Genomic DNA, 27,059 nt, shown 5'->3' on the forward strand with positions numbered 1-27,059 from the left:
GACATTGAATATTAATACTAATATTACTAATAGGATTCATTCTTGGGCTGCACAGTGAGGTAGTGGTTAGCACTTTTGCCTTGCAGCAAGATGATCCCTGGTTCAAATCCCAGGGTGGGCCTGGGATCTTTCTGCATGGAGTTTGCGTGTTCTCCCTGTGTATGCGTGGGTTTTGTCCGGGCACTCTGGCTTCCTCCCACAGTCCAAAAATATGCTGAGGTTTTTTGATAACTCTAAATTGCCCGTAGGTATGAATGTGTGTGTGATTGTTTGTCTGTATATGTAGCCCTGTGACAGACTGGCGACCTGTCCAGGGTGTCCCCTGCCTTCGCCTGAGTAAGCTGGGATAGGCTCCAGCACCCTCTGTGACCCTAGTGAGGATACAGCGGTGTATAGAGAATGGATGGATGGATGGATTCATTCTTGAATTGAAAAGAGGCTCTAAGACATGTCATCTCACCTAATGACAAATGGCATTAGTTCTTTAATGGTGGTGGAATTACATTTTATCCAGTACTGCCTAAAGGCTAAACACAAATATGTGGTACGTGCATTTTGAGTATTTTTCTTTAAATGTTGCTTCAACTCAGCAGCCCATCATTAGGGAATATTATACTTTATTCTTATTATGTACATAATTCATTGGACAACTTCAGTGACTCTACAGATGAAGAGTGTTGCAAGCAAATTTATGAGCAGCTCATTGAATATGACGCTGTGTTATGGATTACCCTGCCTGGAATAAAATACATGTAGACCTGAAATGATTAGTCCAGTTATCTACTGGTTCATTAATAGAAAATTATTTGGTAATTATATGAAACATTTTGAGCAAATGAAGACATCAGAAATGGTTATATAATGTTAAACAATTAAACGATAGCTCAGTGGGTAGAGTGGCCGTCTCGCAACCGGAGGGCTGCGGTTCAATCCCCCGGCTGTTGTGCTCATGTCAAGGTGTCCCTGAACAAGACACCTAATCCATAATTGCTCCAGGGGCGCTGTACCGCAGCTGACCCTGTGCTCTGACCCCCTCAGATGGGGGGATATGCGAAAATCAGAATTTCCCCTCGTGGGATTAATAAGGGGTATAAAATTTTTTAAAAAATGAATACATAAAATAGATTCATGATGAGGACTCACATTGTGACTTTTGTCCATCATGGAGGGAAATACTGTTACTTCTTGTCCCAGAAGTGTGGTCCTATCGGCGTGGTCCTGTGAGAGCAGCCTTTGGCTCTGCAGACATATCCTACTTCATATGGATGTAGACATATAAAGTTTGAGGTAGACTGGAGCATGTACACGGAAGTTAGACAGCACTTCCTCTTTCATGGCAAAGCATCAAACTTCAGGAGGTCACCATGGCAATGCCCTTTGATTTTTGCGGAAGATTTTGATAACTTTTCATCACTAAAGCCTGTTACATATACTGGTCAAATTTGAGGTCTCCTAGAGTTACCCCTTATGAGGATGTAACACCTGAAAATTAGCAAAAATAATAAAAAATCTCACAGTTAAAGCAAAATGGTGGATTTCCTGTTTAGGGCATGGGTGGTACTGGAGTTTTTGTGCACTGTGACGTGCTACATATGCCTACCAAATTTAGTAGATGTATTTGAAACATCCAGCCCACAGTAGATGGTACATACTTTGCAGGGAGCTCTGTGAAGTCATTTTGCCACACACATGTGCAAGTCCCATAAATTCTACATTTTTTTTTGCCAGTTCTGCTGTGTGTGCAAATTGTCATGAGTTTATCAACATGTTTAGGCCCTCAAAAATGCACTACTTTTTGGTGAAAGCATTCCATTAGGTCCCTATGCACTGTTAGTGCTGGGGCCCTAATAATTACCATGACTGGTTCATAATGATCATCATTAACTGTCGTCCAAAACAAAACTGTTGAAAATGGAAATGTTTTTTGTTTTTTTTACAGATAAATGAATCGGTAATAATATATTTTTCCATTTTCTTTATTTTAATACTGTAATAATGGAAATATATTTTCAGGATTTTAATGCAGAAGTTTTGCTTGTAATGGATTTTTATGTTTGCTATTTTTCTGTGTAGTACTTTTACTCAGGTAAAAGCTTCCTTCACATCTGCTTCCTAAGAACACGTGGAGATGTGTAACAAGTACTATATATCAACTATGAAAACAGAAGAATACTCAGGTCACTTAGAATAAATGCAGCAATGTTCATACAGGATGACTTTTTGAGTTTTTGGTGGAGGCCTGTATTCCTTTTGAAATTCTGCTTCAGCAATATGGTGTGCTTTCTGTATTGATAGAAAATTATCATACTATTCTTAATTAGAAGAAAAAACTTATAGCAAAATTAATACTTTGTAGTCACGATTCAGTAAAGTGACGCATGTTTCATTATTTTCAGGCAGGCAAAAGGTACGTCAAGTCAAACCAAAGACATCAAAACGCAAACGGCACGATACAGAGAGCTTGTGTCAAAGTAAAAGCATATTCACCAAATATGTGTGTCCACATACAAGGAGCTTGACAGTAGTTTTATCATTGCTTCTGATGTCTTAGACAGGCGTCTATGTAACAGCTTAAAAGGAGCACAATGATATTAACAGCATTGCAGCAAAATGCAAAACACTTGCAAACCCACATCTAGTAAGTCATTATTTTTGGACCGTTATAAATAGTCTACTTTACTGCAGCATATGAACAGCATATGAACCTAATACATTTATGAGCTGTTTCCCTTTCTTTGTAGACCTTTCTTTAAATAACAGATTTATTTAATGGATTAAACTTTTAAATTAGCAACAATACTGAAGACACATTTCTAGAATTCGATCAAATTTGTGTCATTTAAAAGAAAATGAAATATTGAGTCTCTACAGAGATTTTGTTTGTTTGTTTGTTTTTGCAGGTAAATACCCTTCACTGAAGTACACATGATTAAATGTAAAATGAAGATTGCAATCATGGAATATTGCAGTATTAGGAGATGAATATTACTGGTACTGTGTATTTGTTTTACAGTGTAGACAGGCTAGCTTACTGAATGTCCAATATAGACCATAGGGGAAATTAAGACAAAAACATCGAGAAGTGATTCCCACTCTGATCATGCAGCATTTGGTTCTTTGTTGGCAGAAAAATGAGCCGTACAGAAAAATTATTATTATAATTCTAAAGAGTATTTACATTTTCTTTGTGTCTCATAAACAACTCGTAAAATATCTCATTTTTACGATTTTACTGCTTGAAAGAGAATGAAAATGGCCCAACAACTACATGTGGCAAGTTTTATTTAGAAGGTTCAATCCGGAAGTAGTACTCTAACATGTCTGCCTTGACCACGTCCTCTGCGCTGTCAGGATGGGGGAGTCTCCTCTCTAGTGGGCTTCACGCACTGGGGATTCCTCCTTAGATCAGTTGCGTGCACGCAGGTGGAGAACCGAGGAACATACAGACACACCGCCCGGTTCTGACTCTCACAGCCGCCGACATGTTCCCGGGGATGCGGGCTGAGGATCGGAGGGACTCGGGGGTCCTGGATGCTGCGGCTCTGAGGCAGCAGAGGAGGATCAAACAAGCCATCCAGTTCCTCCACAAGGACTCGGCTGATCTGCTGCCTCTGGATGGACTGAAGAAACTCGGCACGTCTAAACAAGGGGTGAGCTTCTATCAAAGGCCTCACATCACACAGACACACTTTTAGATAATTTATTCATCAACTTGAAGCGTGAACTAATGCAAATAAAGATGATGGGACAGTCACTGCGTCTTATTTTATTTACCACAATTTCACAATCCTTCATTTATCATTATATATTTTTTAAAAATGTGTAGCTTGTAAAGTAATGCAGTGAAATAGCATATATGTTATTAGGGGAATCATAAATGGTCTCAAATTGATGTATACATGTAAAGTAGCTCAATGTTTCACACCTTTTCACAGAATTTGCTAGAAGGTTCTTTTACCATATGCATACTGTAATTGCAGTGTTATCTTACATCAAGCTCCAACTCAACATTGATTAGTTTTTTAAAATTGACTCATGCTCATATTGTTGTTATCTCCACTGCAGCAGCCACACAATATCCTCCAGAAGCGCCTGCTAGAGGCGAAGCTGAGCCGAGGCAGGATGAACATGTGTGGGGTCACACCAAACAGTGGAGGAATCCTTCTGAGCTGCAAGAATTTAAATTCACATGAGGATGAGAAGGAAGAGGAGGAAGACTTCATCCATGTACCCTGCAAGGTGGGTGGGGGTTAATCTACTGAGAGATGTTACTTTGGATGTTATTGTGTGACAGTTGTAGTCAGTAACATTGGCTATACGTCTTTATTTGCATAAGACCCAAATAATAGCTTTGTACAAGTGAAGTTTTTTTTCTTTCTGTCTCCATCTTTACAGCCACCTTCTCTGTGTGTTTACAGTGTTTAGGACAGGAGCTGAATGTGCTGATTGATACAGGCTGCAGGCTGAACCTGATGTCCTCACTGACTGTGGGGAGATTAGGGTGAGATCACTGCACATTCTCATCATTTGCCTACTTGATTTTAAGCACCTAAAGGGTAATTAAAGAGCCCTGATTGTGCAAATTTTCAGACGTATGATTTTATGATGGTATATGGTATATGTTGATGATCTTTTGTCATGTATACATCGCTGCACTGCCTTCTTTCACTATCTGTGAAATGCCCCCATTTTAGCTCCAGTTTCTTTATACTCCAGGAAGTATCGTCTGCTCTGATTGGTCAGCTGTGCAAATTATAATGAGCCAATACTTGTTACGTACTATAACCCCAGATCTCTGAGTACATCAGTGTAGGCCTCCCCACATATAGTTGCAAAGCGTAACCAGTGAAAGGCAAAAACATCAGGAAGAGTTATGTAATAATGTACTGTATGATGGAACATCCATTTATCCATCTATTATCTATAGACCGCTCAATCCTCATTAGGGTGGGAGAGCTGGAGTCCATCCCAGCTGACTTAGGGTGAAGGCAGGGGAGGCTCTGGACAGGTCACCAGTCTATCTCAGAGCGACACATCGATCATACACAATTTAGAGTTATCAGTTAACCTCAGCATGTTTTCGGACTGTGGGAGCAAGCCAGAGTACCCTGACAAAACACATGCATGCACAGAGAGAAGATGCAAACTCCATGCAGAAAGATCCCGGGAAGGCGGGGACGCAAACCGTGGATCTCGTAGCTGCACGGCGAAAGTTCTTCCACCAATCCACTGTGCAGCCCTGTGATGGAACATGAAATTAATAATTTGCGTTTCATTTATTTATTAAAAAAACTGAAGTATTTTGACAGTGTCAATGCAAAGCAGTGTGGGATGTCACAAGAAGCCATAGAACAACAGGACGGGATTATTGCACCACAGAACTGAAGAAACTCTGCATTAAGATCAGCTCCTTACACATTCTGTGCAGATCCCAGTGAAGCATTACTTCACATTCCACTTTCACTTTATCTGCTGGAAGTTAGCTGATCGTTTGTTAATCTGCATATTTTTAGAACCTTGCAGGCATTTGTAAAGTTAAAGTTATCGGTGTGAAGAATTCATTTGCATATAGAGATATTTTTCAAAATAGTAAGTTAGATAAGTAACAGAAGAAAAGCCTAAACTTCAAATGAATCCTTTCAGAGCGATAAGGAGCTGTGTTCCATCTTTGCTGTGGGCTTTGGGAGTTTGCAGCCCTTTTACATGGACAACAAAGCAGCTGTGAAGGAAAAGCAAAATCCCAAAACACATAATTAAGGCTCTTATATGCAAACACTTTGACGGCCAGAGGAAAGATAACGGTAAATTAATTTTGTTTCCCTCCAAGTTTAAAAGAATACGTCGAAGAGAACAAAATGGAGACAGATGGATTTCCGTTTCAGCGTAAGCTCTGCATCGATGGTCACATCAAGGAGCTCAGCTTGACCATCGGGCAACTCCGGATAATGTGCTCGTTTGCCATCGTGGGTAAGGAGGAAAATAATCTATATATGAGTAAAAATGACAGGGAAGATTTTAAGTTCTATTATCATAGCATTAATACCCACCAATTACAATTATTTTCAGAGAGTAACAAGCCGTTCCTGTCCCTGGGCTGCAAGACTCTAAAGGCACTCAAGGTAAGTCATTTCATTTCCACCACAACCTTTGACTTGCACTCAGTCATCCAAACCAAAGGGTGCATTTAAGTTGTATTTGCAATGTAGCGATGTAAAAGATAGAAGATATCTGCAGAATATCAAGTGTAAGTGTGTAACATTTTGGCATGCTGTCTGTGTTGAAGTGTGTAATCGACACCGACAAGCAAATGCTGGTGTTTGGGACAACCATGAGAGAGCAGGTTCAGTTTGCCATAAAGCCACTCAATGAAAGGTAGGAAGATCACTGTGTCGTTTTATCTGTGAGAGAATGCATGTCCTCTTTTAGGTTCACCCTGAATTATACTTCATTCAGTTCATTTACACTTCTGTTCAAAGGTTTGGGGTCACTTAGAAATGTCCTTATTTTTGAAAGAAACATTGTTTTTCAATGAAGATGACATTAAATTAATCAAAAATGCAGTCTAGACATTGTTAATGTGGTAAATGACTATTCTAGCTGATTTTTAATGGAATATCTACATAGGGGTACAGAGGAACATTTCCAGCAGCCATCACTCCTGTGTTCTAATGCTACATTGTGTTAGCTAATGGTGTTGAAAGGCTAATTGATGATTAGGAAACCCTTGTGCATTTATGTTAACACATGAATAAAAGTGTGAGTTTTCATGGAAAACAGGAAATTGCCTGAGCGACCCCAAACTTTTGAAGGGTAATGTTTATGTAGGTGTAAAATGAATGTCAGTAATTATCAACAAGTGAAACAAACACACTGTATTTAGAGCACAAAAGGTTGTTTTGTTGCATCTTTCAAGCTTTTGGAGATAGAGTTGTGCATCGCTTGGGATGAAGAATTAGTTCAGCCCAGCAGATGTTGGAAATCAGTGCAAAATATCTACACTCTTACAAGAACAAGAGTGTTCTATTACCGTATTACAGTATTCTATTACAAAAATACTACTTAGATTTGAGAACTTTGATAACACAGAACCAACACAAATTAAATTAGGGAAAGCAGATGCTCTACAAATTAGTCTAACCAATCTTTTATTTGCTCCCTCTCTCCTTTTGACACGGCAGCTCCTCTGACTTCAGAAACCTGGATTACTAATCTTTTTATCACACACACTGACTAGAAGCAATAGAAATATTTACTCACACAAATAGATGCCTCTTTGGGGAACTTCGGATTTCTCACTTCACATAGGCTTACTTTCTCTCTGCCATGTTGTTTGGTGCATTTTGGAGTCAGATGTTCCTCAATAACTTCACAGATTTTTACATAAATGCAGCTCGCACTTCCTCATGTAGCATCGGCGTCCTTGTAGCCCGGAGTATCTTGTATTAGCTGTCACTACAGTAGTACGTGCTGTGCAGGTAGTTAACAAAAGCTCTAGTGCTGTAGCCTTTAAGATTCTGATAGAATTGTGATTTCCCATATTGTTCTGCCAGACGTAGTATCCTACATTTATAGCTGGAAATCAGCCATGGAGAACACATTTGGAAGTTGTGTAGTTAAGTTTAGCACAATCTGCAGGTTACCTGTTTATCTACTGTATTTTATAACGTTGTAAATGTATTTTCTAGTCTGAAACATGTATTTGCATTGAGGTCACTGCCTTTTAATGTTTACAGAATGTTAGTGACACTTGTGATATGTCTATCACATGACGGCAGCAAACGTGTAGCACTGAATATCAAATAAATTGCCAAATTATGTGACAACTCTTTCTGTCTTTGTTCAATTCTTCATGTAGCGCCTTAGAAAATCTTACATAACATGTCCCTGCGCTGTTCAATCTGAGAGCCATTTCTGAAACTGGGTGCAGCTAAAGGCAGTCTGACATAATTAAAGCTGTTAATTAGAGGTAAAACAGAAGAGGGTTAGCGGGAGAAAAGTCGTGACACACCAGCAGGGACCAGTGTCATTTCTCACAGACGCTTTTTCAGCACGGCCGAACCGCAGCAGCTTCAACGTGTGACAGTGCTGTTTGGTAACGGACTCTGAGCGGCTGACTGGCAGGTGAACAGCCCCTCCAGTGGCCACGAAGAAGACTGACTCAGTCCTGAGCATTTCTCCATGGAAACCAGCATCAACAATGAGCTGAAGTTGTCGTCTGCAGCTGACTGGGAGCAACACAAGAGCTGCAGGTAATATACTCTGTGTTTTCTAACAAACGTGTTGGCTTTCAGTTCAGAGTAAAGAACAAGAAAAGACTCATAAATGTTGCTGCTTCTCTGTACATGTGTGAAGGTCCAGTATCAGTGCTGGAATGCAACTGAATACATTTACTCAAGTGCAATTTAAGTACAGCTTTGAGATAGAACATTTTGGTGTAAATGATATTTTACTTACTTATCCCCTGCTTAATTTAAATAACTGTGTGAGTGTCTTCAAACTTATAACTCCTAACATGACCCAGTTGCTGTGATTCATAAAACAAAAGCAACAGAGAGCAAACTCACAGATGATCAACTGGATTGGGATTTGGGGAGTTTGGAGGCCCGATCCAACACCTTGGGCTCATGGTCATGTTCCATGAGCCATGACTGAGCAATATTTTCAGGAATTGCAGGGTGTACTGTCACGCTGAAGGAAATAAAGGAGCGCTGTTGGCAAAACAGGATGTTCTTGGTCGGCAACAGTGTTTAAGTGGGTTGTAAGTGTCAAAGTATCATCTGCATTAATGCTCTCTTCACCTATTGGTGGTTCTAATGTTTGACTAATTGGTGTAAATTACAATAATCACATAAATTGCATAACTTTATTTATAGCTTTTCTCATGAAAGCAATTCAGTAGTTTCATATATTTGATGAACAGGCTTTAAAATTTGGTAAATGAGACAAACATGTCTGAACAGAACAGATAAAATAATTCAGGAAAATTATACATAACGAGAAAAGCAATCTGCTCCTTCCTATCTACTGTCTACATAATAAACAAATAGATGGCAGATGTTATTTTTGGCCTAAATATGGTTCAGACACTTGCATGTCATCCATTCCTCTCTCTTTTTCTGTCTCATGCTTACTCTTCTATAAAATGTTTCCAAAAAGCTGAAAAATTTATAGAAATTGTGTCGTTCCTTCACGTTATTACAGTGTTAGGATGACATCTCAGCCAACGCTGGCCTCTGAGGCTGCACTGATTCCACTGTTCCAGGGCAAACGGAGATGCAACGTTACTTTTGTTCTGGACAGCTCAGAGAACATGAGAGCTGTTCTGGGGTCAGTGAAACGCCTGCTGATCCAGACCCTGCTGGCCAAAGCTTCTCTCAGGGACTCACTCTTCAACATCATGACTTTTTCCAGCAAGGTGAGCTGGGATGGACTGCTTGTTGTACAGAACAAATGATTACAGTGTCTTACATCTGAGCAACGAAAGCTCTCCAGAGCCACTCCTGTTGGAGATATTTTGGGTGTAGGTGACACTAGGGATTGGTTATGGAGTCACTAAACCAAAAGTGTTAATAGTTCTCAACATCAATTTGCCCAACAACTTCTGAGTAAAATCTTCACCTTATATCTCCAGGACGGCACAAAAAGAATGCTCAAAGGTTCATCCTCTGGAGCATGGAAATATTGGTGAAAGGATGATTTCTTTACAATCTGTACATCAGTTTTTACGTTTTTGTATAAATGTCAAGAAAATTTTTTAAAACAAAGTTCAACGGCCCACCAAAAAAACTTGGGAGTTATTCTTGGAACATGTATATCAAAATCAGTCTCATGTTCGGCACAAATGGGACAAAGTCATTGTTTAACATCTCTGGGCTCCAGTGGACGAATGTGCAAGGACCCCAGATGTCCCAGTATGAACTGCCATTATATAGCATTGGTATTAGCTTGTGTCACATGGTTCAAACAGCATTTCTAAATAAAGTAATGTCACATTAGTTTAGCACAGTGGGGGTTTACAAGCACAGTATTGTTTTGATTAATAGATAAATCTTTTTTTCACCAAATTTGGTCAAACATGTCTGAACAGTAAATCAAAAACTTGCCAAAAACATTACAAATATTAATTTAGAAATCATGAATCTGCATCCTAAAATTCAGATGTTACCATACGATGCTCAGGATTGACTCCCGAGCCAAGTAAATGAAGTAAGGACTCAGTAAACGGTAAATAACTTAACTTGATATAAACTAAAGCCTGTATTATCTTAATGAAACAAGAGGATATTAGCCTAGCCATGCTACACCCATGTTTCTGACGGCACAAGGGTCTAGGGAAGCTCGACAGGGAGGGAGGCGGGCTAAAAGGTTGTCTATCAAATCCCTCTGCAGCAGTTGGGTAGGTATACAACCAATCAATGCAACGAATAGGCTGACGTAGTTCCGAGAGCGCCGACGGATTGCCAGCAGAGCCGCGGAGCCAACTGGTATATTAAGGATTTGCCATATCCCGTCGGCATAAGTCCAAATACGTCTTTCTTCTCAATGAAACACTTCAGTCCCGTCCTTTGTTTATCTTTCAAGTTGAATTTTAGCTTCAGATCTTTAAGGGCTGTGGCCAAAACCGAGTCGAAAGATAACTGTTTATTGTGCACCGGTTGTTTCTGTCAGAATCGTCACGCCTCTGTCGTCACTTCGTTACGCCCGCCTTCTGACTCTACACTTCATGGTGATTGGTCCGGCCAGTTTTAGGAGAATCCAGCCTCGAGCCTTATGGAGGGTAACCAGACCCTCCCTGGCAGAGAATTAAATTTGTTGCCGTGGGTTGTCTAGCGCGGCTAGGCTAAGAGGATATGTCTTCTTTATCTTTTTTAGGCAGTGTCTCTCCCATTAATTCTTTGCGGACATCTTTTTTTCACCCATGTGTGTATTTGAAGTTACTAAATCTTCCTTTTCCCTTTGCAGGTGCACTGTTGGTCCCACCACATGCTTCCCTGTACTCCAGACACAGTGTACACAGCTCTGTCCTGGATTCACTCCATCAGCTGCAGCCCCGGCAGGAATCTCCTGGCTGCCCTGACCGTGGCTCTCGCTGACCCCTTCTGTCAGACTGTCCACTTGCTCTGCTCTGACCTCCCTGACCAGCCAGAGGCCCTGCTAAGAGTCCTGCCTGCCCTGGCTGCTGGGAGGCCTGTGAACATCTTCTATCTGCAGGACTCAGGCAGGCAGCTGGACAGGAACAGCAGAGACTACCTGCAGACTCTGACCCAGACCACAAGAGGGAGCTGTTATCTAATTCCATTTGGTTTGAATGGAGTGTTGGACAAGGTATGGGTGAACTTTACTGCACAAGACTATTCAGAAATTGTTGGCTTAGTCTGGAAAATTTCAACAAAAACTTGCTAAAAAAAATAACAAAAAACTGTTTGCTTTGACTTCCAACAGAATCTGCACTTTCATCATGACCTGGCTATGATCCAAGTAACCATAAAGTTAACAGTAAACAAGAAAAGCACTTAGAGATCGCAGTACCCAGTACAGGGCTGCTCAGTCTGTGTATCATCACTGACGGATTAAATGTTTTTTAAAAAATGACCTTGCGCTGAGCACAGGCGTGTGCATGTGTGTGTTATTTACGGATATCGAATCACGTGACCTTAATATGTAGCAGGCGGCAGGAATTAATGGGACTCTGAAACACCCCCACAATTTAATCAGTTGCTAATTGTATTATTTCCAATGGATAAGTTAAAATTTGTAGGACTGCAATTATGTGATCGTCAGCAGGCAGCTGACGTAGTGTTCACTCGATGTCATAGTTACAGTGACGCCGTGCAGCTATCTTGCAATGCTACAGAAATCTTTAACGTGGATCCAGACTATAAGCCGCATATAAAATCTAATGAGGCGGTCCTTGTGCCATTTCTGACCTTCCCTGAAAATTTCATTGAAGTCTGTTTTTGCGTAAAGTGCACAGACAAACAAAAAGATTCACAGATAAACAGAAGGACAAACGTACGCCGATCGTCACATAAATACATAGAAATATACACTGACTTGATTTAAATGGTGAGTTAATTGCACTTGGAGTTGGACTCCAAAAAGAAATGCTGCTCCTAAACAATGTCAAGTCCACCAATCCATCAGTACTGTGCACTCAGTATGGTTAAATCCATCCATCATCATCTGCACACCACTTCATCCTCATTAGGGTCGCAGTGGGGCTGGAGTCTGTCCCAGCTGACTTGGGGTGAAGGCAAGAGACACCCTGGACAGGTCAGCATTCTATCACAGGGCTACATAAACAGACAAACAATCACACCCACACACCATTTAGAATTACCAATTAACCTCAGCATGTTTTTGGACTGTGGGAGGAAGTCAGAGTACCCGGAGAAAACCCACACATACACAGGGAGAACACACAAACTCCATGCAGAAAGATCCCAGGAAGGCCAGGATGCAAACTGTGCAGCCCCAGTATGGCAAAATGTTTACTAATAAACAATAATGAGTCTGTGTTTGTCTGTGTTTTGGATGTTGCCAGGTGATTCCTCTGCATGTTGCAGAGAGCCAGTCATCAATGCATACCGTGCCTTCAGCTCAGTGTTGCTGGTGTCACCACACATCTTCACCCTTTCTCAGGTTGGTTTTCATGGTCACAATTTTGTAACAGTGCACTACAGATGATGTTACCAGAGCAAACACATTTTAAACAAATGACATTTCTCAAAGCACAAGTTCCCACACTGTTTGACTTTGTACCCCAGGTGTAGTCTGGGTAATCTGCACCGTCCAGTTGCCTCCTGCATGCTACCTGGTCAAACTCTGGCTGGTCCAGAGTTCTTCCCAGGATGCAGGGTGTTGGCCAGGAGAGAGGCTGATGGTCTGTACTATCTGGGCACCGTGGTACAGCAGGTACAGGTAAAAAATACTGTGATCATATACTGTATGTAATCCTATACAGGCAAGTATTGGACTGCAGCCCTTTTATTTTTATCCCTACATCAGCACAAGGGATCCAAAATGAAACACTAACTATAAGGTTTGCTGTAAGCTTTGCAAGAAATGGTACGTAATTAGTGGATTAAATATGAACTGTTTATCAATTGTGGCCCAATTTAAGGACAATGCAGCACAGCATTGATCATAAATACACAGTCAGTGTGAATAAATTTAAATCCTCATTTCAACCTCAAACCAAAAACTTGCCAGTAAATATGTATATTCTGTGTTGACATCTTCCTCCAACCTCTCCAAACCCAGGGCCGCAAGGGAGTTTGGGTCGTCGAGTTTGACCATCCAGGAAGTGCTAGGGCAGGTGTCGTCTCCTCCAAACGGCAACTGGTTTGCTCACCTGACATGGTCAAAGACAGCAGAGCTCATTCACACTGTCTCCTCCCTGGCGATGCTGTCCTGTCACCATGGGAACCAGATCTGAGGAGATTTGGTCCAGGACAAGTGATGGCAGCCACTGAGGGCAGAGATGGTTTTACAGGTACGGCCACAGCAGTGTAACATTTGTTGTGATGTAACTGAAGGTCCACAGTTAAGGACGCTTTACCTCACAGTGAATCATTTCGATGTAATGACTGATCCTCCACTGTCAGTAATTCTAATACCTCTTCCTCTCTCCTGCAGCTGATGCTGTTACAAGCCTCCGGGTGCTGATGTGGAACAGTTATGTGTCTCTGGTTCCTGACAGCCTGGTTTTGCCTGTTTCAGCTTCTCAGCATGACAGAATAGTCAGGGAGCTCCAAATCCTCACACCAGCTCCAAGTCCATGCTGCAGCTGGCTTTGTACCCACAGCTCCTCCTGCGCTCCTCAGATGTTCTGCACTGACAGCTGCCAGTCAGCATCTACGTCTTGCAGCTGTTCAGTCACAAACTGCAGGACCAGTCTTGGAGGAACAGATGGGTTTGACAGGGCAGAGCAAGTTAATGAGATGGACCTCAGAAATGCAGATATGAGGATCAACGACTCTGAGGTTCCATCCTCTTCTTCTTCTTCTTCTCTTTCTCTTTCTGAGGATGGGACCAGAGCATCAGTTTCTCCTGCAGTGAAGCTGAGGAGTAAACAACAGCGTCCTCCCTGGAGGTACTGGAGAAGAACTGGACCAGAACCACAGCACAGACAGCCAGGTAAGAAACAGACACAGACTCAGTTCATGGTTTCTGGTCTTAAAGGGGAACTTCGTTTTTTTTTCAACCTGGGGTCTGTTTTCATATGTCTTTTCATACATGTGAGTGATGGAGAAATGAATTTTCGACATAGCTCCAGTATTTAGCCAGGCAGGCAGCTTAGCAGCTCAGCTAGCAGCTCAGCTAGCAGCTCAGCTAGCGAAAAGTATGGGGCAACTTGCCCCCCTGCATCAAAGTCCGCCCCAACGTGCTTTTTCCCCACACTGACCGGCTCGGATAGTCATAACGAGTGTCCCACAACATAGTAGAGATGAGAAGTGAACGAAAACCTCCACATTACTTGGCGATCGCTATTTGTTGTGCTCTGTATCCAAATCTCAGGACGCTAGAAAGCAAATCTCATTCCGAAATTTGCTTTCTAGCAAATTTCAGAACGAGCAAATCTTCCAAAACTGGTGTTTTGGCGCGAGCTATCATGCGATTTCGGATCGAGATTTGCTTTCTAGCGTCCTGAGATTTGGATGCAGACCACAAGAAGAAGTGATCGCCAAGTAATGTGGACGTTTTCGTTCACTTCTCATCTCTAATATGTTGTGGGACACTCATTGAGACTATACGAGCCAGTCAGTGTGGGGAAAAAGCACGTTGGGGCGGACTTTGACGCAGGGGGCAAGTTGCCCCATACTTTTCGCTAGCTGAGCTGCTAGCTGAGCTGCTAAGCTGCCTGCCTGGCTAAATACTGGAGCTATGTCGAAAATTAATTTCTCCATCACTCACATGTAAGAAATGACATATGAAAACAGACCCCAGGTTGAAAAAAACCGAAGATCCCCTTTAAAGCAACAACCATCTAAAAATATTCAAACAAAAGGTGCTATATGTTTACTAACACTTCAATATTAATAGCTCAGTGTGACATCCAGTTTGAGATATTAAACGTACTATAAATAAAAACAACTTTTGCCAAGAGCTGCAGTGTATTTTGCTGTTGTGATGTATTTACTGGGTAATCTGCCTGGAAAGTGCCATTCTAGCAGGTCAGTATTCAGCCGGTGCTCTAAATTTAAAAACTAAAATATTTTTTATTTACGTATTTAGGTGCACTGGTTAAATTTCAGCTGTGAATCTCTACTTCTGTTTCAAGGCTCTTGTCAGCTACTCTTGTGCCTGTTGTGCTTTGCTCTTCATCTTTGATTGAAACACACAGATCCACTCCTGTATGACAGACCACGTATGCATGTTTTAATAAAAATATTGATATTTGATGACAGTGTAATGTTGATGTTTTATTGTGAATGAACCACAAGAGGAAGTGATGCAATATAATGCTGCGACCATATTTTGCTCTACCCCTAGCTACCATAGTAAGGCGAGTCACTACATTTTTATCATGCAGTTTTTTTAAACCACACTCTACCCATGTACACGTTCATTCAGCAGGATTTTTAATAGCTATTATAATAATGCCTCAAAACATAACACTAACTTCTATCCAGTAATAGAGCAAATGGGCAGATTGTAATTCAGTGTAAATTCTGAGGAACACTACTGCTAATACAATGAGAGTAAAGATAATCGCCACCATGGTCTGAGTCGCATATTATTAAATCTTTGTGCTTTATAATAATGGTGAGAATATTTCTGTGTACAGCAACTAAGCAGCTCCAACCATTTTTCACAGCAATGGTCACATTTTTCCATGAAGAGACGTGTGCCGTCGGGCTCATTTGGAAGCCATCCCACAAAAGTTCTACACAGTTCAGTTTAATGATAGTGATATGTACATATATTCTAAGTCTATGGTACTGTTTAGGGCCGTCATGACATCAGATTTTCACATCATTATCATGAGTAAAGGTAATTCCAATATTACCATCTCTATAGAAAATTAAAAGAAAAAATAATACAGTTGAGGTAATCTTCAATTTTTTTAAGAGTCTGTCATAACGGTACAGTATGTTGCTCCATTGTTTTAGTGTCAACCAGATAGTTACTGGTGCAGAACTATTTCCAATACTATTAACATCTGTTACTAACATATGTTGCTATTACTGTGTTATTAACATGATTGCAAAATGTAACTTGTTCAATATCAGATAATACCAATACTGGTGTTTGATGCCATCCCTAGTACTACTAGTTCTACTTTATACAATATGCAAGAGATCTAGGTTAACCTGGACATATTTCTGTTTTGTCTGCAGAGAGTGCAGCCCCCAGGACGTCATCACAGCCTGTCAGGTTCAGCTTCCCTGTCCCACAGATCAGCGCCTCTCCAAATCACAGCTCCCTGTTTCAGTCACTTCCTGGTACTAAAGGAAGACGAGCGAACATCAAAGATGTTTTTGGAATGTCAAACTTCAAGCCTCGACCGCCAGCGAGACTGCAATCTTTCTCTGGCCACAGTGCCTCGGCTGTTTACACATAAGTGTCAGTGTATGTTTGGTAAATTTGTTGGTAAAAGAACAAGCATAAAATGGATAAAAAGTACATTTATTTTATATACTGAAGCGGTATTAGTGCAGGTAAAAATCACTCGAAAGCGCGTTACATGATGCTCTACAGCAAAATTTCAAAAATGCAATAAAAATATGGCTTTTCAAGTGCAGCAAATAAATATTTAAATAGCAAAATAAAACTCTTAATGCAAAAATCTGTATTAAAAGCAGGCAAGAAACACACGTAAACATCACTAGCATGGTTCAGTTTTGTTACTGAATTTTAAGGGTGACTGGTTTGGTCAGGTTGGGGTCAGAGGTTGAAGGTGAGGTTGATACTCTCCCCAGCTTTAACACTGACCAGCTGAGTCTGCTGCTGGGACTCCGGCATACTGGCAGTGATGGCGTATGTTCCAGGTGAAACCTCGATGTAAAAATCTTCACCCTCTGCCGACACATGGCCCTGAAGACAAAAAGACGGATGACACTAATGAAAACTTTTCATTCTTTTAAAAAAAAAAACAGTAGATTATTATTATTTGTTCCTTACATGTTTCCTTTTTGGCAGTGGAGGTTTTGTCTTCCCAGCTCCAATACGCGTGTGAAACCTGGACGTGTGTTTTTTTTCAGTGTCGCTGGGCTCAGGGCAACAGCCAGACTCATAAAACCTCTGCAGCGAAGAATAAATTTAAGTCTTCCGTGTGTGTAGCTGAAAGCCCACATAGGGGTGCAGGCTACTAGGTGAAATATGAGAAATATTCACTAACCTTGCAATGATAGGTCGTCTGTGCCATGAACTCTGCAATGGTTGCAAAGGCATCATTAAGCTCTGTGCAGGGTTTCTGAAAAACAAAAAAAAACCATAAGAAACTGTAATTGAGAAAAGCATTCAAAAATCAGTTGTTGGAAGTGAGCTTTATGCAGAAAAAGACATGCAGGAACCTTGACAGGTATATGTGCATCTTGGTCTGTTGTAGTGGGGCTCTGGGATTCACCAGTGCTAGTCCAGTCTACGCTCCGTCTGGAGGCGCGCTCCAGCACCTCCAAGCCCAGACTGGCAGAGCGCCGTAGGGAAGACTCCAGCCAGGATTGGTTAGCCATGAACAGGTCGAGTGAAAACTTAGGTGACCTGAGTGAAAGAGAGAACTCCATCAGCCAGTTTCCTTTACATCACAGGAACACCTTATAGAGTTTCATTTCACATTTGCCTTTCTTTTCTCATGATTTCTTATGGAGCCAAAAAATAGTCGATAAAAACATCAAACAATTGCAATAACATGATTGATAATCAGACATTTTTTTAAGCAAACACACCAAAATGCCCCATAGATTTAGCTTGCCAAATTAATATTTCATGTTTATATTACTCCTCCATGACAGTCTAAGCAGACAAACGTCACCACTGGCTCCAGAAAAATGTACACAAAAACAATAAAGACAGCAACAATAACACTGAGCTGGACGCTGAGCTGTGCAATGTTGCACTTGAGAACAAATGACAGTTTAATTTTTTTGCACAGCAGATTAATTGATGAGAGAATTCTGGGCATATTAATGGGTAATAAGAAGAGCTGCAGCCATATTTGATTTTCAGTACAGATGCAAAACATTAAAATCTGAAGATGTATAGATGTATAGATAGATAGATAGATCACACCCACAGATAAAATTAGCAGAAACTTTTTCCAATCGTGGTCGCATGGTATTTTTTTGTAAATATTATTTTTAAATTATGAGCTTTTAGCAGCAACATGAATCAACACGTTAAGCACAAGTGAAAGCAGCATGGAAAGCTGCGCATGCGTACAGCTTACCGCCCCAAGAAGCAACACTAGGAAGCAGCTTCACTTATTTCAGAAACAACTTAGTTCATATTTTTACAAACAGAACAGTTTCCCTCTGAGCTCAGCACAAACAATGAGACGAATTCACGTCACAGCCTGCCATTGTGTTGTAACAACAACCTCACAGATGTCTGCACAGTCAACAAATCTCTCGTAAAGAGATTATTTACTTGTTTACCAGTTCAGCACCTTCAGTTAGTGCCGCATGGGTAAACAAGTAAACAGTTAAATGAGTGCAGTTCTTCAAAAAAGTGTGATGCTTCATACAGTTACCTGTCAGTCCGAGCTGCTCACATTTTCCCCGTTTCGCTGCAAGGTTGAAGCTTCACAGCCAGAATGCAGCCAGAGAAGCTTTCAAATGTCAATACAGGAAGTACTGCAGGTTAGACTCCGCCCCCTTCAGATCCTGCCAAGGAAAGTAAATCCACAATAAAAAACATATATATATATATATATATATATATATATATATATATATATATATATATATATATATATTTGTATATATTTTTAATAGGACAGCAACTACTAATTATTCCATTATGAATTAATGCTTATGCTTATTTCCCCTATTATTCAATTTATTAGTAAAAGTTCAAAGTTATCAGACCACCTTTATCCCAGATTCACAATTTATGTTCAATCAACAGTCCAGATTTCACACATATTTACAATAAAATATTTAAAATGTACCCCCACCTACATCAGTAAGAATGCTACTATTTATGGGTGGTTTTAATGACCTTATTTTTGTTGCTCTTGTTCATGTCTTTACTAATCAACTTTTATCTTATTTTTGAACCTAGTTTTTTCCCCTTCTGTTCACTGTATACAGAGAACTAAGATTCACTGCAGTCAAATTCTTTGCTTGCATGTAAAACTTGGCCAACAAAGCTGATTCTGAAAAGGAAAATCAGAAAATCCTCACCCGGAACTGTCTGAGATATTACAATGAAAAGTATCACTGACTAGTTGTTGCTGCTCTGTTCCTGCTTCAGTTGTTTTCTACTCTGTGTAAATAAATTTGAAACATAAATGCAGCTAAGTGGAAAGTGTAATACTTCACTTTGAAAAGTGAAGTCATCAAGTTAGAAATGCACATCATTTGTGGATACCAATCCAAGCTTTGTGTCTTCAGTCCAATAAAACTACTTAATTAGGAAAATGTCGAGAAGGAAGTCAGTGTTCTTCTTTAGACCATTTAGGTAAACTGTAATTAAGTTTCTATGGCAGCTTCTTAGAAGAGCTACAGGCCAAAAGCTGATGAGAACTAGTGCCTTTCTTGACCTTGTAGCCTCCTAAAAAACATTATACACTGAAGGTTTCATTCTTTCCTCCCAATTGTGTTTCTGTAATTTTCCAAGATGCACTGCCATCATTTTCAAGTTCCCATGGTTACTGTTCTTCAATGTCAAATTAAATACTTAAACTTCCAAAAACCAACGGTTAACATGTTTTTTCTTTACATTCTAGCCGTCCAATTTAAAGCTGCTCTCAGCCTGTGAACACATTTCCCACATTCGATTTGTCAAGTTCATCTTCCAACACTTTAATAATGCTTACATAGCTCACATAAATCTTTGTATTAGTTGAGTTTTCACACAAGCAAATGTTTGTGTAAATGCCATACTGTAACTGTCAACAGCAGCACCAGTTAAAATGAGAAATGACAAACATGCTATTTCCATTTATACAGTTTATTTTTGCAAAAACACACTGACAGGAGCATTATGCCATCAGCACGCAGGCTCCTCCCACTGCCTTGATCTTCTCCTCGGCCTGTCGGCTGAAGAACTTGGCCTTGACGATCACAGGCTGCTTGGGCAGTTTGCCTTTGCCCAGAACTTTGTAGTAGCCCTGGGAAGATAAAAACATTCATAAAGACCATTAATTTATCTGGCAACCTACAGTAAATAACACTTAATGACAATCACCTGAGAAAATATTAAATAGCTGAAGTCACATTCATGTTGGACTGATGAATAGACTAGAAATGACAAGAATTAAACTGAATATACAGTTGATTAGACTGATGTTTCACTAAACTCACCTAAAAGAAATTTCACTTTTTAAAATTAACGTAATTATAATAAAGGCAATGTGCAGCACAGGGTGACCAAAAGTCTGAATACAGGATAGTGATTCTCTGTTCATAATTTACCACAGCAATTATTTCCTATTCAACAAAATCTACTAAAAATTCTTTTTGAGAATTCCTTCTCATACAACTACACATGGCAACACGTCAATGATTTTTACATTTACTAGTGTTTCTACACCAACAACGACTGCTGTTTAAACATGCTTCAATGCCATTTACTGTGGTTCAGTATAAAGAATGGTAAAATTTACAATTTTCTTATTGTCATTTGGCTGAAAAGAACCTTTGAGAAAATAGGATCAGTAAAAAAAACAAAAAACACATTTGTAGGTGTAAATAATTCAGAAATACAAACTACTGGCTTCAAAATCACATTTGAAAGATTCCTATTCCAGACTGTCTGCACAGTTCAATCTCTGTGATCCAGTGCAAACAAGAGTTAGCTCTTTCTAGCTTAGCTTAATGACTGAAAGCAAAGATTTATGATACAGCAAAGACAGATACAATTGGATAAAATTTCAAACTGCCTAACTAACATGGACATTTATTTACTAAGCTTGTCACTACGCCATCATTTGTAATTTTATTTACCAAAGGGAATGAATGTGGCTTAATAAGATGTAACAAAATGTCTTGCAATCATTACACACCCAACTAAGATAACGCTTTAATGTATAAAAGCTACCTGGTTGTAAAATGTGTTAACTGCAATAGTAAGTCACAACATACAGACGTGTGAAATTGTTTAGAAGCTGTTCACCCCCCCCCCACACACACACACACACACACACACACACTCGTGAAGGAGCAAGGTTACCTATTCCTCTCTGCTTCCAAGTCTTAACTATGTAATGCCATGTAACATTCCAGTTTTGCTCTGAATTGAACACACAAGAACCTGTATCTACTTTTCCAGCAAACACCTTACTGAACACTTGGTAAAACAAAAATCAGTCAGTCTTTGCTATGAAGTTAAAAATGTCTGAAATGCTGCTGTTTGGTTTACAGTTTATCTTTTAGATCTTAAACCTAAAGGCTACTGCAAGATGACATAAAGCTTTCAAAGGACACAGGAGATCATGCATGCAGAGAGCCATTTCTATGTCATTGTGCAGTGTGTTCTCTATTTTATAGTAACAGCCTGTCAAACATCATACTTAGGATGGCACTTACAGCGCGCACAGCATCGATGATGGGGGCAGGTCCATCGGGCTTCTTGCTGTAGTTGAGCCTGGTCTGCTCGCTCACCAGCGTCCACAGCTTGTCCAGGTTGATGGTGGGGCAGTAGGATGCATTCCTCTTCAGGTGGTAATGTCTCATACCCACCTTACCGAAGTAACCTGGATGGCTGAGGACAAAAACAAAGGAGAAATATTGAATTCAAGGGTGGTCTAACTGGAGTGAGAAACAAGTGACCTCTGGACATACTGACAATATTTTAACAAATTACTGTAGATCCCTGTAGAAACAACAAAACATGAACATGAGTGGTCAAATTCTAAAGTGTTATTCCATCTTTTAGCTTCATACTATACAAATGCAGATCACTCTAAAAACAAATTGATGAATTGAATCTAATGTTAGTTTACTGATTCCTGCTTTCAATTTTACACATGAAAATATGCTGCCAAGTTACACCAGCATACTTCATACTAACATTCAACCATCCATTCTACTGTCTAATATTCTGTACATCAATTTAAGGAAAAACATAACTGCAACAAGTTTCAATTAACTGAAAACATACTTAATTTAGAAAGCCTCATGTTCTTTACTAAAGTGTGATTACACATTTTTACTTGCGGTAGCATACTGTAAATTACTTTCTCCAATTTCAAACTGACAATCTCAGTAAAAAGCTTGTAACTGCCCATGTGGGTGACTGGACTACAGAGGAGGCCAGTCGGTGAATAGGACCAGTCTTTACTCTAAGAGGACTCAAGCACACCAAGACAATAATGTGTGTCAAGATGAGACTCTAGTCTCTACAGAACGATGAACCATAACTTGACAGCAGGATGTATGCAACAATACAAGGCTTAATCACTGAAAGAATGTTATTAATGTCTATGTGTACCATGTCAGACAACACAGAAATATGGCCTTAATCACCAATTTGCTAAGAAACAAAAATGGCATATCTGTCACTCAAGAATGGGTAGAATAAACTTCTTTGCAGCCATTTCGGATACATTACCCTGAGTGTTTGTTAAAATACAGGTAGAGAAGGTCAACTCTTGTATTCACATTCCCACATACATTTACGTTGTTCCAACACAGGATCCACATCTCAGCATTTTTTTAAAAAGGCACTTACTATTTGTCGAAGTTGATTCTGTGGTGATGCAAACCACCAGCATTACCACGACCTCCAGGATGCTTTCTGTGCTTGCCTGTGGTGGGACGAGTTCACGTTAGCTCAATCTCCATACTCTCAGGAGCTAAAAGCTTAGAAGGTAAAAACACTCAGGCATGAACATAGTAATGTTTATGCTTACCAACGCGACCATGTCCGTGGCTGACGTGTCCTCGGAGCTTCCTGGTCTTGGTCTTCTTGGTAGGCTTTAAGAAAATGTTGACATTTATTAGAAATACTACGAAAATTTGACCTGATCTCAATCTTATCTCTTGAAGCTAACTGGCTAAGCAAATGGCCTCTTCTAAGCACTGACAGACTAGACACAGTAGACTGTGAAACAAACCTGCAGCGAATCTGCAAGAATTTGAATACATAGAGGACAAAAGATGCACGTTTTTCCTTCCACAAGCCAAACTACAACACGTAGTGTCTCCTGACACTTACATGCTGCCTAGCATCCTAGGATGCTAATGCTAACTTAGCCGCATCTACCGGTAGCCTCTCGTTATTAAGCACGTAAGGAAGTTCCGATGTTTTTCTACGAAACCTTTGTATTTAAAACCATTACAACCGCAACTACATTAATAACACGTTTTCCTATAAGGAGACAAAACACGAGCTGCCACCAACTGCTGGTGGAGTACTACAGACAAGGCCCAGATGAACAGAGCTTTCTCATAGTGAACCGCTCACTAATTCCTATAATGTCAATAAATCACGTTAATAACACCCAGCAATTGCTCGCATGAGATGATTGTACGGTTAAAAGACATTTGATGAGCGTTTCTTGTACGAATGACCAAGGATGGGAACAGATTTAACCTAATTTCAAGGCACAGAGATACATAGCAGCACCTACCATCTTGGAGGATGGGTGAAAGAGGAACGGGATTTGAAAAACACGCGATTATCTGCGAGATTTGCCTCCTCAAAAGAAATGCAAAGAAATCCACAGCGACGCCCAGTGACAGCCAGCGGAAAAAAATGTCAGTGAATTTTACACAGAAGACAAGTGTTTACGTTAAAATGGCAGAACACGTCCTATTAAAAAACATTACATATTTTAATTTTTTCTAAGTTGCTGCCCTCTTGTCTTAAAATCAGGATGAAAATGTTCCTATAACTTAATTTTCTCACTGCAGAAAATAAAAGCCTCCATGACAGCAGCACAGGTTGTCTGAAACTTGTAGAATTTGATTTCATGTAGCCTGGCAGTATTTTTTGTGTGGTACATGACTGCATTCTTTATAAAAGTGGGAATTAAAGAATGTAAACATCATATTCTATTATTTATATCTTTTGTAACTAAGGTTCAGTACATTATATTGATTTTATTAGCAAAATGTTTACAATATATTTTCAGACATTACAAAGTGTCACTACAAGCACACATAAATCTTGTACAAGCAATTTCTAAACATGTGTATGTTATACTTTTGCATGTCAGTTTAGCAGGTTTCTGTGTTAGTGCAGCAGTGGGAGCAACCACAAACAGACAGCGTTAAAGTTGATTTACATACAGAACGTCTGTTATTCAAAGTCTGAATGACCTTTACAGCATGTAACTTATCACTGGTTAGTATTAAAGAAAGAGAACTCGATTTATCTGAGGTCTTTTTCAACTGTCAGCTGAAGACAGACTCCTACAGCTGCACCAGGTTTTCAGAACCTCAGTGGTATTCGACCTCATGTAAGGGAATTTTTCTCAGATTAATCCTTGAAGGACATTGCATATTATTTAATATGTCTGAATATCTGTATCTAGATATGTACATATCTGTGTGGCAGTAATTCTTCCAATGCGTTGTACATGGACTTTAAATTCTGGTAGTGTGAAAGATAAGTAATGCGATGGTGAACTGTATCTAAGTACATTTACTCAAGTGTTGTAATTATGTATAGTTTTAAGGTGTTTCCATTTCATGCCACTTATACTCCATAACAACTCTGAGACATAATATCATTTCACTTCGCCTTATATATTTACAGTATGAGCTAAAGTTACTAGTTTCTTCAGAAATTAAGATTTTACATTAAAATACATATAATGAAACTAAAAATGTGATACGTGTGATGATGTCAGCAGTTCACTAAAGAGACGTATCCCCTTTGAAACTCTCAGATGGTTTCATTGAAAGTATTTTATGAGGCTTAAGCCTTCAGAACTTGTGTCCGTTCCTTTTGAGAGTGAGAGTAATTGCACAACTGCTGTTGACATGCTTTTAAATGTGTAAAAGGCGTCACGACTGACCTGCCAGCACTAGTGCACAGACGATAGATTTAAAACGCTGCTATGCTGTGGAATCCAGGGAGATTTACTTGGTGCTGATAAGCTTAATCATCCATCCTCTATAAAACGCTTTATCCTCACTAGGGTCGCAGGGGGTGCTGGAGCCTATCCCAGCTGACTCGGGCGAAGTCAGGGGACACCCTGGACAGTCTGTCGCAGGGCTACATATACAGACAAACAATCACTCTCACATTCACACCTACGGACAATTTAGAGTCATCAATTAACCTCAGCATATTTTTGGACTGTGGGAGGAAGCCAGAGTGCCCGGAGAAAGCCTACGCATGCTCAGGGAGAACATGCAAACTCCATGCAGAAAGATTTGAACCAGGGATCTTCTTGCTGCAAGGCAAAAGTGCTAACCACTATACCACTGTGCGATAAGCTTAATCAGCATTGTTTAAAGTAGTTTGGCAAGAGCTTGACTAAAAAACAATCATACATATGCAAGAGTTCCACATTCCAGCTTTTAAAAAGTGAAATTATAAATGTTCCACCCCAAAAGCGAAGACTAGAGAAACATTATAAATCATCTTAATCTCCTCAGATTTATCTTCTGGTCTTTAGAGAGGGCTTGGCATTCAGGTTAAGAAAGTTCAGACTGGTTAAAGTATGGACCATGTACAACAGCAAAATATAACATAAACACGAAGACATCAGGCATTTAGAAACAGGAAATATGGAGTAATACTCACAAAAACACTTTTGTCAATCGGATTTTTTTTCACCAATGTTTTAAAGTGGAACTCACTGATTTTGCAAGACAAAGTCTGATTACATTCCTGAGGAAAAACTACTGCAAAGGGTAAAGTTGCATAAACATTTTTGTGTTTTCCAAGAAAATGACAAGTCGATTTCTCTAAAAATTTCGTTACCATTGTCACATTGTTTTAATATGGTAATATACGTTGCTGTCATGACTCTATTAATTATGATGACTTTCAGTAGTTACTTTAAATGCAGGTATTTTGCTTGTAGAGAAGTATTTTTACATTGCAACCCTGTTGTTTTAACATAAGTACAGGGTCTAAATATTTCTCCCATCACTGAAATTGAAGCATCATGTCATTAATTCCGTTTCATATTTAATGTAAAGCACCTGTTTGCAGTGAGCAGTCCTGAAGTATCAAGGGGCTGAGGGTGACTCAGCACTCCACCAATCAAATCATTGTGTCCCCCTTGATACTGGACACATGAACAGTGCCATCTCTCTCTCCTCCTCAGCTTACATTCACCTGGATTTCTGAAGCAGTCATCTTGTCCTGTCACTACTTGGATTCATACTCAGGTAAGATATTATGATTCAACTTCAGCCTAATGATTCTTGCAAGATGATGATTTTCTGTTTCTAGTTGTGGTAAATACACAGTGTGTCTGTATGCATTTCTGACATTCATTTGACATGTAAACTTTTTTTGGTGCAAAAGAGCAGTCAGATTAACGTGAAATGTCAAATCGACTAAATCGATTGTCCCACTGTTTCTTTGGTGGTTTTCCGTTTGTTTTGATCGAGCTTTTTTGCCGTCAAACACTGAGCACACAGGGGATTTCAGAAGAGCAGCTTCTTCTGTGTTTGCTCTCCTGTTTCTTCACCCCTAGAGGCTTGATCTCCTGGAGATGGCAAGCTTTCCTCATAGATGCCATGGCAACTTTGCACAGAGGCAAGCCAGCCTGTTGCCACGGGAAGCCAAGTGTAGAGTACGCCTGAAGCTGGAGGCTATGTCATCTGAGACTGATCCAAATCTTGCAACCATCACAGAGGAGCAAACCCTTCAGGAAGAACAGGTAAACCCAATGTAGAGAGCGTTAAGAATGATGTGATGATCAAAGCTGGGAAAGAAGCAAGTTGTCTAAATATTGGTGAGATGATAAAGACTCTAAATCTTTT

The 27,059-nt window shown here is 39.9% G+C and overlaps 4 protein-coding genes and 1 non-coding gene across 7 annotated transcripts; 2 read left to right on the plus strand and 3 right to left on the minus strand.

Annotated features, from left to right (window-relative positions):
• The first annotated feature begins 3,312 nt into the window (after positions 1 to 3,312).
• On the plus strand, positions 3,313 to 7,823 carry LOC110960325 (nuclear receptor-interacting protein 3). The gene is made up of 7 exons (XM_022207528.2): positions 3,313 to 3,650; positions 4,066 to 4,239; positions 4,419 to 4,501; positions 5,828 to 5,967; positions 6,067 to 6,119; positions 6,284 to 6,372; positions 7,179 to 7,823. Exons 1-7 carry the CDS (start codon positions 3,483 to 3,485, stop codon positions 7,207 to 7,209), a joined length of 738 nt encoding a protein of 245 aa, XP_022063220.2. The 5' UTR covers positions 3,313 to 3,482; the 3' UTR covers positions 7,210 to 7,823.
• Positions 7,824 to 7,885: 62 nt separating this feature from the next.
• On the plus strand, positions 7,886 to 16,742 carry c8h11orf16 (chromosome 8 C11orf16 homolog). 3 transcript variants are annotated; one of them, XM_022207523.2, is made up of 8 exons: positions 7,886 to 8,249; positions 9,202 to 9,415; positions 10,963 to 11,325; positions 12,545 to 12,642; positions 12,768 to 12,915; positions 13,264 to 13,495; positions 13,639 to 14,139; positions 16,344 to 16,742. In XM_022207523.2, the coding sequence occupies exons 1-8, from the start codon at positions 8,179 to 8,181 to the stop codon at positions 16,565 to 16,567; spliced, it is 1,851 nt and encodes a 616-aa protein (XP_022063215.2). In that variant the 5' UTR covers positions 7,886 to 8,178; the 3' UTR covers positions 16,568 to 16,742. The 3 variants fall into 3 exon arrangements, with proteins under 3 accessions (XP_022063215.2, XP_022063214.2, XP_051807677.1); XM_022207522.2 differs by having other exon boundaries at positions 7,889 to 8,249; positions 12,768 to 12,921; XM_051951717.1 differs by having other exon boundaries at positions 7,937 to 8,249; positions 9,263 to 9,415; positions 12,768 to 12,921.
• On the minus strand, positions 16,617 to 18,886 carry akip1 (A kinase (PRKA) interacting protein 1). The gene is made up of 5 exons (XM_022207524.2): positions 18,695 to 18,886; positions 17,520 to 17,706; positions 17,345 to 17,419; positions 17,128 to 17,247; positions 16,617 to 17,040 (listed from the first exon to the last, which is right to left on the minus strand). Exons 2-5 carry the CDS (start codon positions 17,676 to 17,678, stop codon positions 16,891 to 16,893), a joined length of 504 nt encoding a protein of 167 aa, XP_022063216.2. The 5' UTR covers positions 17,679 to 17,706; positions 18,695 to 18,886; the 3' UTR covers positions 16,617 to 16,890.
• Positions 18,887 to 20,102: 1,216 nt separating this feature from the next.
• rpl27a (ribosomal protein L27a) lies at positions 20,103 to 23,811 on the minus strand. The gene is made up of 5 exons (XM_051951718.1): positions 23,741 to 23,811; positions 23,021 to 23,084; positions 22,840 to 22,915; positions 21,696 to 21,870; positions 20,103 to 20,278 (listed from the first exon to the last, which is right to left on the minus strand). Exons 1-5 carry the CDS (start codon positions 23,741 to 23,743, stop codon positions 20,150 to 20,152), a joined length of 447 nt encoding a protein of 148 aa, XP_051807678.1. The 5' UTR covers positions 23,744 to 23,811; the 3' UTR covers positions 20,103 to 20,149.
• On the minus strand, positions 22,381 to 22,511 carry LOC127535296 (small nucleolar RNA SNORA3/SNORA45 family). Its single transcript, XR_007944144.1, has one exon. It is a non-coding gene; the product is annotated as a small nucleolar RNA SNORA3/SNORA45 family (small nucleolar RNA).
• Positions 23,812 to 27,059: the final 3,248 nt, after the last annotated feature.

This window comes from Acanthochromis polyacanthus, chromosome 8 (assembly GCF_021347895.1).
Source record: "Acanthochromis polyacanthus isolate Apoly-LR-REF ecotype Palm Island chromosome 8, KAUST_Apoly_ChrSc, whole genome shotgun sequence".
Taxonomy (NCBI): domain Eukaryota; kingdom Metazoa; phylum Chordata; class Actinopteri; family Pomacentridae; genus Acanthochromis; species Acanthochromis polyacanthus.